Source organism: Pantherophis guttatus, chromosome 5, assembly GCF_059756535.1.
Source record: "Pantherophis guttatus breed Tessera chromosome 5, ASM5975653v1, whole genome shotgun sequence".
NCBI lineage: Eukaryota > Metazoa > Chordata > Lepidosauria > Squamata > Colubridae > Pantherophis > Pantherophis guttatus.
The window spans coordinates 94,851,051-94,866,308 of record NC_142067.1 but is presented as its reverse complement, the minus strand read 5'-3'; the positions used below and the strand labels follow the sequence as shown (position 1 = coordinate 94,866,308).

Sequence of the window (15,258 nt, the reverse complement as noted above, 5' to 3'; positions counted from 1 at the left end):
CAATTGAGGCCCAAATTTCCATTGTTAAGTAAGACAATTGAGTTTTGCCTCAATTTATGACCTTTCTTGCCACAGTTGTTAAATGAATCATTGCAATTGTTAAGTTAGTAAACATTTTTGTTAAGTAAATCTGGATTCCCCATTGACTTTGCTTGTCAGGTCATAAAGGGAGATCCTGGGACACTGCAACTGTCATAAATACATGCCAGTTGCCAAACATCATTGTGAATACTCAACAGTCAAAAGTGTGAAAAATGGTCATTCACTTTTTCAGTGCTGCTGTAACTTCAAACAGTCACTAAATGAATGGTTGTAAATTGGGGACTATTTGTAGTTAGTAATTGGAAGTCTACTGGAAAAGTAGATAACTACAGATCAGATGTTGTCATATTGAAGATAGACAAGAATATTTTTCCACATCATTCAGATTAGAAACCAGGTTACAGATAATCCTCAATTTACAACCGTAATTAAGCCCAGTATTAACTGTAAGTTGTTGAAGTCAAGCAAAATGCCCTTTTGATTGCCTTGCCCAACCACTGCAATCTTGGCTCCTCCTTAGATGACTGTATGGGTCATTAAGCAAAGTGTTGGGTGTCTCAGGAGGTGGGATACCTTTAGAAGCCTGCCTCAAGCCCACGCCTGCACTGCAGCACCTTCCCAGCTCATACAGGGTTTGCACCAGACCTTCCCCACCCAAGGTACACCTTGCACGGCTTCTTACCCAGACCTCGGGCCTGCTTCCTGCCCGCCAGTATCACAAGACTTGGATCCGCTTCCTGCCCTGCTGGGTCCCACATCCTTGGGCCTCCTCGCCACCCCTTCACATTTTGCATCACTTACGTATTCTGAAGATCACCTTTCCAACAGAGTGCCCAGCTTATGGGTTCAGAGCTTCCTATAGAGGACCTACCTTGCATCATTTGGTAAGTGAGTGCCATTCGCACAATTTCTCAGAAGGATACGATTTTCCAAATCCTGCTCTTCTGAGAGATCATGAGAATGCCCCTGCTACCAGAATGACACCTAATTCCAGAATGGTGCAAGGTGGTGTATTTAGGAAAGCTCCACATCACTGGGCACTCTTTCAGAAAAGTGATATTTGGAAGAGGTAACTGGAGCAAGACATGTCAGGATGGGAAGGAGATCCAAGACTGTGGACCTAGCAAGATGGGAAGCAAGCCCAAGGTCTGGGGGTAACCAGCGAGGCAGGAAGCAGAGCCAAGGCTTATGAGATCCCAGTGGGGTGGACCAAGACCTGTGGGACCCAGCCAGGTGGGAAGTGACTCCAAGGCCTATGGCGATCCAAACGGGAGGAAAGTCCAAGGGATATAGCAGGGCGGGATGGGGGGAAATACAGGCAGGTGGGGCCAGTTGCAGTTTCCCAGCAGTCAGTTGTCAGGGCAGGTGGATTGCCAAACATCTGGAGTTTCATCACATGACTATAGGAGCACTACGGCAACTGTAACTTCAAGTACAGGTTATATGTTCTTTCGTTTTGAATGGTCCCTGAATGAATAGTCGTAAGTCAAGGACTACCTGTATACAGAAAAATACTAGAAATGTTATGCTTCATGATACATGAATTACAAAATATATTTTCTCTCTTCTATGGTAGTATAGTTAAACAAAACTTCTGCTCAACTTTCTGATACAAATAGAAATTATGCATTCTTAGAAGCATCCTTTAAAAAAAATGTTAAGTGGTAATCTTATGAATATATAATTTGAAACAAGCCCTTCAAAGGCACATTTGTAGGTTATTGCAGGCAAAATTATTCCAAAACTTTTATTTACTTCTACTAAGTAGAAAGAAAAAAATATCTTTTGTTCTGAATATCATGCTTTACCTCTAATCAGCTATTTAACTTATTTTGTATCAGGAGCATGGTTAATCCAATCTAGATTCAGTTTATGATTTGTTTTAGCATTTGAGGAATGGCTACATTATGTACTTAATGTAACTTTGATTTGTTCATTCACTGTTTAAATGATAGGTGGAATTTCAGCCTACAATGCAGGACCTAAAAATGTCCAAAGCTATGAGCGAATGGATATAGGCACTACGAAGAATGACTATGCCAATGATGTTGTTGCAAGAGCCAAGTTTTACAAAACAAATGGATATTAAAAATCTAGAACAAAGATGCTATCATTTCAGTCTTACCCAAATTTTGTATGTAACATTAGCAAGATCTATTTGCTGAATTCTACAAAAATAAACTTTTGCCAATTTCTGCAGAAAATAAAGCTATATTGCTATTTTATGGTCGCAATCACATTTCATGCAAGCAAGCTTGTATTACTATTATGGAACTTCCTTTCTCCCCACTCTTTGTTCAACCACACTATTATATCCTTTTAACTTTAGTCTGTGGAAGAAAATCAACAGGACCTATCTACACTGCAGCATCTAATGTAAGTCATCCTTAGTGGTGAGCTGGGGAAAGATGTGAAAATATTTTCAATTACTGACTTAGAACAGGGTAAAACTGCACAATGAATGTGCAAAAGAATGTGACAATCAATGGAATAAGCCAAGGCTGCAAAGAAAAACATTTATGTCATCTATAGAGGCCTACTTGTGCATAGGAATTTATATTCCCACAGGCTCCAAGCCAAACTGGGAAATCTGAAAGGTCCAGGCATTAACATGTGAATGATTTTTTTTTAAAATGTTATCTAATTCTGGGTTTTATTCAATTGACCAAACTAAGTAATAATTTTAATTAGTAATTTTATGATGTTTGTGTGTCTATATTTTTCTTGACTGTACACCGCCTTCAGTCCTACTGGAGAAAGGCGGTATAGAAATATAATAAATAAATAAATAAATAAACAAACAGAAATCTGGGGGGAATACTGCTTTTGGGAGACAGTCAAAATGGACTTCTCCATGGAGTCACTATCTGTAATATTTCAAATCAATTTAACACAGACAGCTATAAGCTAGCTGCAACTTATCTAATGTTGCTCCCCCTTTTGCAGTCCAAATAAATTGCATCTACAAACTGGCCTGAATTCCGTGAGCTCATAACATTACACTGGAAATATAATGAAAGTTCCTGAAAGTAAGTTAGCATCACAAACATACTGTTAGCCTGTTGAAGAGAATTGCTCAGATCATCATGGGTTGGAAAAAAGAATCGGTCATAGATCCAAAGAAAATGTTTTAGTAATGGGCAATTTCCATTATCTACATAGACTGGATAAATGTATATTCAACACATAACAATTTTCCCTGATGTGATCAATCAATCAGTCAATCATTACTGATTCATAGAACTAACACGAGGGGATAAACAATTAATTCAATGTAATACACTAGATCTGATAAGAGACTTAAAATTTGAGTAATGAATTAGAAATGTGCTACATTATTTCTACAAATATTTAAAGACGCCTCACATCCTGGACATAAATTGTTTCAACCTCTGCCCTCAAAATGACACTATAGGGCACTGCACACCAGAACTAGACACAAAGACAGTTTTTTCCTGAATGCCATCACTCTGCTTAACAACTAATTCCCACAACACTGACAATTTATTAAGACTGTATTACTATTATTCTTCTCTTCTTTCCTAGTATCTATCTCTTCCCACTTATGACTATAACCATATTGCTTGTATCTTTCAATTTATATTGTTTTATTTGTTTACTAGTATGATTTGATAGCTTATTAGTAACCTTGACTATCATTAAGTGTTGTATCTTTTTATTCTTGATGAATGTATTTTATTCTCCTTATGTATACTGACAGCATATGCACCAAAGACAAATTCCTTGTGTGTCCAATCACACTTGGCCAATAAAAAAGAATTCTATTCTATTCTATTCCTGGACTACTTCACTGGGTATGTACTGTGAAAAAAAAAAGAAAGTGTAGACCTGAAAATATGTGCAATCAGCTTCTAAACAGACCTTCATTCATGCTTTAATTTTAATACTTTAAAAGCTGTTAAATATGGATTTCCTGGCAGAGAAACAGTATATAAATTGTCCAGGAAGCAATCACATTCATATTTCCCATAAAACAAAAAAAGTATACAAAATTAAGTTAATAAAAAAGGTGAAATGAATGTCAGAAGAATCAGATATCTTTAAACATAAGATTTTCCAAACAAAACAGTTCAGCTGAAATGTTTACCAACCAAAAATGGGATAAGTAAAATTTGGTACATGCCGGGGTACAAGAACATCATCCATATACATATTCACAAGACTTCTGTCTGAAAATGGAAAGCTTCCCCAAATGAAAGGGGGAAAAAACAGATATAAATACTTTCAAGTCAATTGCTGAATGAAACAAGATATAGAAATACATCTGTCTGAAAAATTCCAGTAGGAGCAAATCTGGTTGCAGGCTACCTCCTGAAGGTCAGTTACAAAATTCAATTTGTACAATTCAATACAATTCTCAACTTAATACATTTATTATATAAAATATTAATACATAATTATGAAGAATCAGATGTGTTCTTTTCCACTTCTTTTAGATGGCGACAAACTATCAGTTCACCTGTGACCTTGTTAAGATAGGTATCAGGTATTTCATCTTCAGTTGGAATTCCATAAGGCAATTTTAATGGTTTTATTCTAGTCAAAAAGAGAGGGGAAAACCAATCTATTAGTGTTTTTACACAAAAGCAATTTCAAAATATTGCTGATGAGAAGAATTACCAACCTTATTAGGTGTTTAATGACTTTCAGTTTTGCATTCACAGAAGGGATGTTTTTAAGCACCACTGGATCAAATCTCTGTAGGTGATATAAAGCTGGTCAGACAATTCAGTTTCCAATGCATCACAGAAGTGAATTTATGAGAACAGCTATAGTAACAAAGTTTGATTAGATTTTAATAAATATTAAATCACTGCAGACACTATATATTCAGTAACAATAAAACAATTTTTTATAATCCCTTAAATTGATTTGTTACAGTTTGCTATTAAAAGTAGTTTTCCTTTAGAGGCCATAATTGGGATCAACAACTAAGGCAAGTGGTTGCTAACCAAGACTGTGATTGTGATTATGATCTTACTTCAGCTTTGCTTTGCAGACCTGCAATGGTTGTAAATGCAAAGACTGGTTATAAAGTTATTTTTTTATCAGCAACATAATTTGAATGATCATTATTACACAAGGCAGTCATTAAACAAGAACTACCTGTAAAGCTAACATTTGTTAAAGCATTCATGGACTTAACCATAAATATAATTGCTTAAAGATGCAGACTCCTTAAGTATTCTTGATTTCTATACTGATTCAGCAGTGGAGAACAACATGTAAAGAGGGGAATTGTTAAGAGGTCTGATATTAGCTGCTGTGTCAGGTCTCATCACCTGTCTGCTGCTGTGCAACCCCCAGGTGACTGCTCCTAATCTCATGTAGTCCTCAGAAGCAAAATACTGTCCTGATTCTTACAATCCATTCCTTAACTATTTTATATGCTAGAGAATTTTTCATTTATAATACACATTCCATGAAGAGAAAAGTAAGCCTGTAAGTAAGAACTTAATTTTTTCTTTTCTTCTCTTTAATATAAGATAATGCCAAAAAAATGAATGCCACCACAGATTTGGTCTTATTTATTATTAAATCTGTATGTCACACAACTCTTTGCTTCAATTGTGTTGTGACCAGTCTCCTAAAGATAAAGGAGGAATGAAACTCTGTGTTATGCCTGTCATTTGTAATCATTGTGACATAGATATAAAACTTCTTTTCAGAAATCACTTATATAGAACACATTTTGTTCACTCTCTTCCTCATTTGTTATAATCCTTCAAGAACAAAAGCACTTCAATTCTACTTAGTTGTATGTTACACTTAATTCAGTAACCAGACAGACACATAAGAGCAGCAACTTTTTAACTCAGGGAGACTGCCTTCATAGCATAGTTTAAAAAAATACATTTCTGAGACGCCATTACTGCATTTTAAAATGGCAAGACCCTGAAGATATTGCCAATTCTAACACTGACATCAAAATGCTTCCATGAAAGCAAAAGTAAAGATCTGAAATGGTTGTGCAAGGACATCTTAAAACCTAAGATAGGAGGAAATCCTCACAGCAACCATCTGGTAAGGACAGAATGTTGTGATTGGCAAGATACAATTATCCCCAACTAATAACCAACCAACCAGCTATTTACAAATGGATCTAACTTTGGTAAAATTTACTGTTCTTTCCAAACTGCTACATGGGGTGAAAATCACCCAGCCTGATGACAAAACTTGCCTTAAACAGCTCAAAATAAGAGTTTACTTACAAGTAGCTAATGTTGAGTTCAGTGGGTGCTAATGTATAATCAGGGCCTGGAAGTTATGCAAGGTTGGATTTAGGGGAAACTATAAGGATTGTATAGAACTGATGATGTTACCTAGTTTGGTAATGAAGCATCTGCAGGAAAGCAACCAAGCTCAGAAAACATCAAGGACCCCACAGTTCATCCCTGAGCTACAAATATTCTCTTTTATCAAAGCTACAAGAAGTTAGCAGAACTAAAGGCTACACTGGAAAGAAAAAAAAGGGGGGGGGGCGGGGAGAATTAGAAGCAGATTATTTCCATGCTATTGCCAAATAAACACTGTGGCTATTTGGAATCAATAGGCAATTGCAAATCAAGATTCGCTTTTTCTTTTGATACCAACCTTCTGCCTTACAATGAAAATGAACTCTAATCTTTAAGTCAGTATTATAACTTGTGACATGGAGCTGTTCTAGCTACAAATTATTTTAGCATGTGGGCAAATATCTCAAAATCTAGGCATAGACAATCATTTTGTCCAAATTAACTCCACAAGCACAACTTCTGAATAAATTCGTATGACTGAAATTTATGGAGGAATATTAGAGGTGGGGAAAAAAATCTCTGAATGCTATATATTAGTTACATACTTTTGTTAATCCAAGCTCTTCAAGCAATTCTTTCTCCCAATAAGGACGCCGTCTTCCACTTCTGATCCTCGTGATAAGATGTAGTTTATGAGGCTCTTCTGGATTACCACCATATTTTTCATGATCACCAGGTTGTGGTTGAAATACCTAAAAGAAATTAAACTCTCATTATTAACCAATCCAATAAGTAAAATCAGTTATTATTTCCAGGGTTCATCTTCACATTAATCATGGCACAAAGATGCCCAAATAAACATTCTTAAACATATTACCCTCTAGCTATTCCCCTCATTTTATCCCAGATATCAAAGACACATTTTAAAGTTGTATTTAGCTTTCCATGTTTAAACTACGGGTTTTCCTCCTTTTTTATCACAATTTATTATTTGCTGGCATTGTTACTGGCTAATAAATTGGGTTACATGTGGTTGAAGAGACTACAAGGGTCAAATTTGGGATTAAGATAGAGCAAGTCATTTTTAAAAAATACTCTACCAGTTACCTCTACAGACAAGAAAGCTACAAAGAGGGTGTATTAATTAGCAAGAAACTAGGTGAAATAAAATAACGGCTTAAGTATGGATTCTGTAGCCAGGAAGGTACATCAGAAACAAAGGCAAGTTAAACTCTGACTAGTTCAGACCTACATAATTCAATTTTAAAAACACAAAGGTAAAATCATATTTTCACAACAGATTTTATGTGGTAAAGAACACATTTTGACCATTTTCATTTGTAGTTTCATTTTAATTTGTAACTGTAATGTTTATTTTTTTAACCCAAGGCTTACTGATTCTGGAATTCGAGACCTTGTAAATTTCTGCCTAATCCATATTCTCCAAAGGATTGGTTCGCTTTTTGTCAGATTCTGCAGCGTAAGAAACAAAGGAGAAAACAATGTAATACTTCAGAGCTTAATACATAAACACAGTCAAACATATCAATGTTTCAAATAAATCATTAATGACAAAATTCACGTGCACATATATTGACGCTACGGTATTAAGAAGCTATCATTTTATATTCCTGGAAAACCAAAAGCATCAGAGGTTCACAAGGAACCACATCATATACCAGACATTCACGTACATTTAAATCAGTTAAATTGGAAAGTATAAATAGTTTACAAAGTAAAAAGTACACGAGCGCTTGCTAGTCTCCAAGGCATCCATTTCCCCCAGAATCGGGGTTTTTAATTAAAAACACATTTAAGAACTACGGCTATGCTTTATTCAGCTCCAGCAATGATGTTCCGCAGCATAAAGGGATTTCTGCAACTTCTGCAATCCTCTTCCTAATAACACAACTATCTGAAGTTTACAGAAATATTTTAATCATTTCCAGGCTTCTCACCTGCCAAGCGGATACGGAACACCTCCAGGCTGCCATTTTACACCGCCGATTCTCCTTCTCGCGATGAAAGACACCAATCACGTGTAAAGTCTCCTCCTCCGGAGCCACAGAAGGGACGCCGACTGAGCTTTGGGTCTTTCTAAGCTTTCACTTTCCGGTTCTTTGAAATCACGTGAGCAGAAAAAGACGCCCCTTTTCTAATTTTGCTGGGCGGCACGGATGGCCACCTTTGTTTTTGCAGATTTGCCGCGTTGGGCACGGGCCGTTGCATTTGCGGCTACGGCGTCGGAGGAGATCCCGGCCCTCCGCAGAGGAAAGTGTCGCGACTCGTGCAGGGCGTCGATTGACATGGAGGACTCGGCGGTGGCCGTGCTGAAGCGGGCGGTGGAACTGGATTCGGCTTCGCGTTTTCAGGAGTCGCTGATTTGCTACCAGGAAGGGATCGATCTGCTCCTTAGTGTGCTGAAAGGTGAGAGTTTCGTCTTCCCACCCCTGAACTAGGAGGTGAACTGGCTTGTGCGGTGCCACATTTCGCCGATCTCAATAAATCGGAAAAAAAGAATTTTGCTTGCCTTGTGCATAGCCAGAGATGGATTGCATATGGACGCGGAAATTCTAATTGTAAGGGATCTTTATCACTGAATGGAGAAGACCTGCATTTGATCTGTTCACTTTGCTTAGTATTTAAAAGTTTGCAGGATTTAATGCAAAAAGTGTACTTTCACCACCTATAGAGCTGGGCTTGATCAAAATATTTGTTGCCCTGTATTTGTTTAGGAACCTCTAATTAGGTAGATGGTCCACTCCCTGCACCCTGTTTAACTCATTTGGATTGTAAATTTATAATATGCTTGTGCTGGGATTGTTCTCTTTCCTGATTCGGGTTTCATTAGAAATATTCTGTGTTATTTTGATATGCCCGAGTCTTGGATATGTCTGCTCCCATAGTTGTAAATTTTGTAAAATATAATGGGAAATAGCCTGAAGCATAATCATTAATTCAAATAAATTCAGTTGGTATAATTTTTAAGCAGAAATTACTGTATGGTGTTCTTTAGGTCCACATTCTGGGTTCAATGAATTTTAATAACTACATGAAACCATTGGGGAATGTTTCAAACTGAATGAATGTTAAGGAAACAAGTTTCAGAGATGGAAAGCTTTTCTATACTTCTAGATTTTGATTTTCTGTTTTCTCAGACTGAGATAATAGCTACAAAATTCTGTCAACCATGGAGGATAAACCAATTGCATCCTTTCCTGGAAGAAAACTACCAATGGTAATTGAGATCGGGAACTGTTGCTAGGTAACATCATTGTAAAGAACACCATCATGTAATTGGGCTTATCTGTGATAGAAATTCCAGCACTTCCACCTAATGTCATTAGACAAACCCGTATGGTCTCAGCATCCTAAGGCCATGCAATTGCCATTTGCAAGTCTATGCCTGTTTCCTCACTGACTGCTTGTTGGAAGCCAGCAGTGAGGGTCTCAAATGCTGATCGTGTGGCTGTGGGATGCTGTGACATTGTAATTGTAAGCTGATTACCAAGTGTCTGAATTGCGATCATAAGACCATGGGGATGCTACAATGACTGCAATTCCATTGACCTGTCATAGATCCCCCTCATTCAGTGCTATCGTAACTTCAAACAGTTGCTGAAGAATTGGACATTAAGCAAAGGACTACCTGTATTGCGTTGAAAATGCCATGTGTTATTTGGCTACTACAGCTATTATCTTCATCTACGATTTCCCTTCCCTCTTCTCATGTAAGATCTTAGAAAATTTGCATTACGTTCCCATGGAATCTTTCATCCTTATTCTTCCCAATGTGGTCGTTAAATGAGGCATAGGGTGCTTCAGAGGTCCAGGGGTGGCCTAGTGCAAGACTTGCCCTGGGTCTCCCAAAGCCTCCCCATCTCCCTGAGGTATCCCATGCTCCACTTTCTAACCTTCAGAGTCCCTGCAGGCCTTGAGCCTGCTTCCCATACCACTAGGGCCCACACCCTCCTCATTTAGTGTCAGCCATCCCGTACTTACCTTTCAAAGAGGTCCATAGCTCAAGTTAGGGGAGTAAAGCGAGCTGTTCCATTACTGGGCTGTGTGGTGCAATTCCAGAACCAGCTGCCATTTTCTGAGTAGCTGCAATTCAATGCAGCCTCTTGGAAAATTAGAGACTGCTTCTGCAGTCATACGTCATAGCCCAGAAATGGAATGGCATGGTATCCTTTCTTAAGATGAGCTCTGCAGTGTTCCACAACACTGTGGGACACTGCAGAGTTTGGGTTAGGGGAGCAAAGCAAGCTGCTTTGTGGATGGCTGTATGGTACAACTCCGAGAAGCCAAAATTCAATGTCAGAAAGATTTCTTCTGAGAACATACATCCCACTGAAGGAAAAAGCTTCATTTTTAGGAAATATACTAATCACATTATTTTCTTAATAAGATCTCAAAACACATATTTGTATCTCTTACTTATGACCATTCATTTAACAACTTTTAAATGAATGGTCATATGTGGACGACCCCTGTAAAGTTTCAGTGGCCTTAGAAAAAGTGACTTACGACCTGTACTTCCACTTGTGGTGACTATCATATTGCAAATCAGGTACTTGGCAACCAGCTTGCAGTTGCAGCTTCCTGTTGGTCACGTTATCGCAATTTGCAACTTTTTTTGCCAATGGCAAAAGGCATTGAAGCTAGATTTGCTTGAGATTTGTTGTAGAATCATATCCCACTCAACTTACAACTACAATGACTTACAATGGAAATTTTGGTCCCTATTGTGGTCGTAAGTCGAGGACTACCTGTACTTTCAACTGCCCTGAAAAAATGGGTGGGCAATTGAAAGTACAGGTATCCTTTTTCCATTTCTTTCATATCTTCTGTTTGCAGCTACAAAAGATGAGAAGAAAAAGGCTTACTACAGAAACAAAATATCAAGTTACATGAACAGAGCGGAAGAAATTAAAAAATATGTTATGAAGGAAAAAGAAGGTACGAAGTTATAATGGAAGATCTTTTTAATTCAGCCATAACTGTAATGATGCTTAGTGAAACTTTGTTCTTGTGCTTAGATGGGAAATGCCACAAACAAATAAAAATCGAAGAGAATAGCAAAGGATTCAGCTATGAAAAATTGTTCCAAGAGTATCTAAATGAAACTGTTACAGAGGTTTGGGTTGAGGATCCTTACATTCACCAAACCCATCAGGTGAGATAGCGGTGCTACATTTAATCAAGACATTTTGCCCTTTTCCATCTCTAAAATTAATCTTGTTTAATTTTCTATAGTTGTACAACTTCTTAAGATTCTGTGAAATGCTCGTTAAAGGACCATGCAGAATGAAAACTATACACCTTCTTACATCTCATGAAGAAGTAAGTATTTATGACTGCAATCATATTACAAAATTACAAAATATTACAAAATTTAATAAGAATTACTTAAATTATTTAGGATTGCATGAATGTCCTCTTAAGAGTAAATACATTTGCTGAATGGAAGTATTATTGCAATCACTATGATTAGAATACAGAAAAGAATTTTTATTCTGTGAATAATCTATTTCTATCACATTTTGGGTCAGAAAAGTAATTGATCGAAAAATCATTTTGTGATTTTGTGAAAAAGTGAAAAAGATTGCTATCTTTGTGAAAAAGATTGCTATCACTTGCATTATAATTAAATACTTCTTGTATTAATGGAGTTAGTTTTGCTTTGGGAGAAGAATAGTTTAAAAAATAGCTAAATGCAGGTATTTTTTACAGTAAGATAGTATCAATTTTAAATTGATAATTAGAAGAAAATGGAAGATATTGAATCAAATTACTGTTTTGGACTCAGTATTTTATATGTTTCTTGTAGCAGTTCCTCAAAGTTTCTTTCCAATATCTAGAGGAAATGTCAAGAATTTTACTAAGTACTTTTTGCATACAAGTTTATGCCCTACCTCTGAGATACGGTTTTGCTACCCTTTCTATTGTATTAGTGCTTTACAAATTACGAATTTATTCTGAAAATCTGTATTATATTGTAGGAGATGTCAGGAATCACAGAGGGGAAATCTTCCTCTGACTTTTCCACCAGCCCCTGAGGCCTACAGTTTCTACGTTTTTATGTATGGCTTCTGTGTCATGGAATCAGGGTTTTCTTACAAGTCATCTATCATTTACCCAGAAAAATAATTGCTACAGGTTTCTCTTCATTAGATACGGTAATTTGTAAGTTTTGGTTGAAAACATAATGTTAAGGTGGCCCACATTAATGTAATTAAAAATAGTAATGTTTTTCAGAGAACTCTTAATTGACAAGGTTTCAATTGTCTATTCAAGTTTAAATTATAAAATGTCTTTACAGGGTCATGGAAAGAGTCAACAGATGGGTTCCTTAGAAGAAATACAACAGTCTCTAAGGGATTTCGGCATTACACTGGATATATCGTACTCTTCTTCAATACATGATCGAGAGATTAGGTTGGTGATATGTAAAATTACTGTATAGTAAATAAAAATATAATGTACTAAATTTTGGTTAATATTGTGCTTTCTAAAATATGGAGAGACAGTAAATGTCTAGGTATCAGGTTATTCAGAAACATTTCCACCATTTCTTATTGTTAATTGAAAGAATCTAAACAAAACATAATGAGCTTAAAAACAAAGCATGAATCCTTAACTTCAGCTTTACTTACAAGAATACACCAACCCATTTTGAAATACTGGGGCATCCTGGGAATTGACAGTTAAAAAACTGTACATAATAGGATTTGAACTGTAAATAGAGTACTGTATCTTTTTGCTGCCATCTACTGACTGGGCAGAGTTTTGCAGTCCTCATCTGTTGGCCCTAACCATTTATTTTGTAAAGGTAGGAGAAGCTTTTCATGGGCAGTAATTCTGTGAGAGTACCCATGACATGCTCACAAAATTCCAAATAGGTTTATAGATTTAAAATGTTTGTCTGCCCTTTATTAACAAATTTGTGGTTGTGGGTGTGTGTTTAATACATGATTCTTAAAGGTTTTCCGATCTATCAAAACAAGAGATTGAAAGTGACAGTTATCAGGATGCTGCTTTAATAGTATTTGGCAATCAATATTCATGTGAAAAAATACCTTTCTCTCTCAATATATATTTATGTGCCTGTGTGAAAAATATCTGTGCCTAGGACAGGCCAGATTTCCAAACTGAAATCTACTGTCTTATTAATTTTAAAAGCAATTAAGATATCTTTTAAATAAACATATTTTTCCTGAATTATCTGCAAACATACTTTTGCCATTTTAATATTTTTGAATATTATGTTTCTATATTCTTACATTTAAAAGATTCAACAATGGATGGATATTTAAAATCGGAAGAGGCCTTGATTATTTTAAAAAACCACAGGTAAGAGATTTTGTTTTTGTTTTCTTTTTTTTTAACAGAGTTCCTGAATTTTTTGCTAAGAAAAAAAACTTTTTATAGGGTCGTTTTTGCCTTGGATATTGTGATTTTGATTTGAGACCTTGTCACGAAACTACTGTGGACATCTTTCACAATAACTACACAAAGAAGACATGATTCCTTCTGAAACCACTCCTGTTTTCTAGGTAAAATCGTTGTCAAGATGTATATTTAATGTGCTGTTTTATAAAATAAATTGTTGTTTAAGCAAAAAGATATGTTTATCTCAAGATATCCTTAAAAGAGGCTTCAATAGTTAAATTATGCTTAAAGGAAAATCAGTATTCTTACCTTAATTAACATCGGATAAAAATATTGGAAGAATAATTAAATTAAAACAAACTACTGAATATATTTTAAAAATGCAATGACTGGAGTCACTACTTCAAACAAATAGCTGAAATAAACCTAGGTATAGATATAGGTTCATTCAAAGTGACAACAGCACTGAACAAATGGTTTCCTCATAGTTTAGCTGTTGCAGTGTCCTCAAAGTCATGACTGCCATTTGTGTACTTACTTGATGCCCTGCTTGGGATTATGTTGTCTCTGGGACTGTGGTCATGTGATTGTGATTTTCAATGTTCCCTGCCAACTTCCCATAAACAAAGTCAGTGGGAAAGCTGGCTGGAAGTTGTGGTCATGTGAGCTGCTTATTTAATGATCATTTAATGCAATCAGCAAAACTGACATCCCACTTTATGACTGTATCACTTAGCAATAGCAATTCCAGTCAATTGCTGTCATAAGCCACGAACTTTTCAATTTAGCAGTCTAAAAATAGAGCTGCCTACAATCTCTTCGAGTTATATGAAGCTATTGTATATAGGAAAAAAAGCTGCCTGCCAAATTCATTGAACATTAGAGGGTGCTGAATGGAGAGGATTTTTGGACAGTTACATAGCTATCACTTGGGTCATATAGCCTGCTAATGTATTTTGAACAGTGGAGTCCGTCTGCTTTTTTTTCTTGCTTTTTTTTTTTGCAAATTCCTACAAAAACCATGCCACTACCACACACATATGTTCAGTCATCATGGAAGAAAATTATGCCATGGCCAGCCAGCTGAGCTATGTATTTGCTGAGAGCTTAATAGTGAACCACATCTTCTGAACTTTGAAAATATTGTACATGCTTGCAATTTACAGCTCATATTTCATCTATGGGTTCTTTAAAGTACCTTTCTTGTCTTGATGTGCCATTCCTAAAACCTGTTTTGTAACATGCCCGTTCTTGTAATTAGTTTTTTGTCTCTCGTCAGAATCTACCCGTTTTTACTCCAATAAAATTATTAAGTGATATTGATACTTTGGAATCAAATAAAAAGATTGAATCTAAACATCTGATCCAGTATGTCATGGAAATTGTAAACAATTTCATTACTTGAAATCTTGTCCTTTTGAATGTTACTGGGTACAGGTTTTTTAATAATATTGTATTATTAAAGTTATAATATGTATACCTTTTAGTTTTTAGTTTGTCAACAAATGTGGATTAATCAAAAGTAAGAATATAAAAATTTTGGAATAAAGGCTTGTTTTTAAAAATG

At 36.1% G+C, this 15,258-nt stretch overlaps 3 protein-coding genes across 5 annotated transcripts in view; 2 read left to right on the top strand and 1 right to left on the bottom strand.

Moving 5' to 3' along the window:
• LOC117673736 (lysozyme g-like) overlaps positions 1-3,832 on the top strand; it is a 17,834-nt gene extending 14,002 nt beyond the window's left edge. Inside the window, exon 6 of the mRNA XM_034431297.3 lies at positions 1,998-3,832. Coding sequence (XP_034287188.3) covers positions 1,998-2,131 — 134 coding nt within the window. The 3' untranslated portion in view covers positions 2,132-3,832. The remainder of the gene's footprint in view (positions 1-1,997) is intronic.
• On the bottom strand, positions 3,158-8,393 carry MRPL30 (mitochondrial ribosomal protein L30). 2 transcript variants are annotated; one of them, XM_034431305.3, is made up of 5 exons: positions 8,258-8,393; positions 7,695-7,772; positions 6,905-7,051; positions 4,688-4,761; positions 3,158-4,599 (listed from the first exon to the last, which is right to left on the bottom strand). In XM_034431305.3, the coding sequence occupies exons 1-5, from the start codon at positions 8,291-8,293 to the stop codon at positions 4,461-4,463; spliced, it is 474 nt and encodes a 157-aa protein (XP_034287196.1). In that variant the 5' UTR covers positions 8,294-8,393; the 3' UTR covers positions 3,158-4,460. The 2 variants fall into 2 exon arrangements, with proteins under 2 accessions (XP_034287196.1, XP_034287197.2); XM_034431306.3 differs by lacking the exon at positions 8,258-8,393 and adding an exon at positions 8,046-8,236.
• On the top strand, positions 8,256-15,258 carry MITD1 (microtubule interacting and trafficking domain containing 1). Of its 2 annotated transcripts, XM_034431301.3 has the most exons (7): positions 8,256-8,726; positions 11,157-11,258; positions 11,339-11,475; positions 11,556-11,642; positions 12,622-12,737; positions 13,592-13,652; positions 13,731-15,258. In XM_034431301.3, exons 1-7 carry the CDS (start codon positions 8,477-8,479, stop codon positions 13,824-13,826), a joined length of 849 nt encoding a protein of 282 aa, XP_034287192.2. In that variant the 5' UTR covers positions 8,256-8,476; the 3' UTR covers positions 13,827-15,258. The 2 variants fall into 2 exon arrangements, with proteins under 2 accessions (XP_034287192.2, XP_034287193.2); XM_034431302.3 differs by lacking the exon at positions 13,592-13,652 and having other exon boundaries at positions 8,298-8,726; positions 13,691-15,258.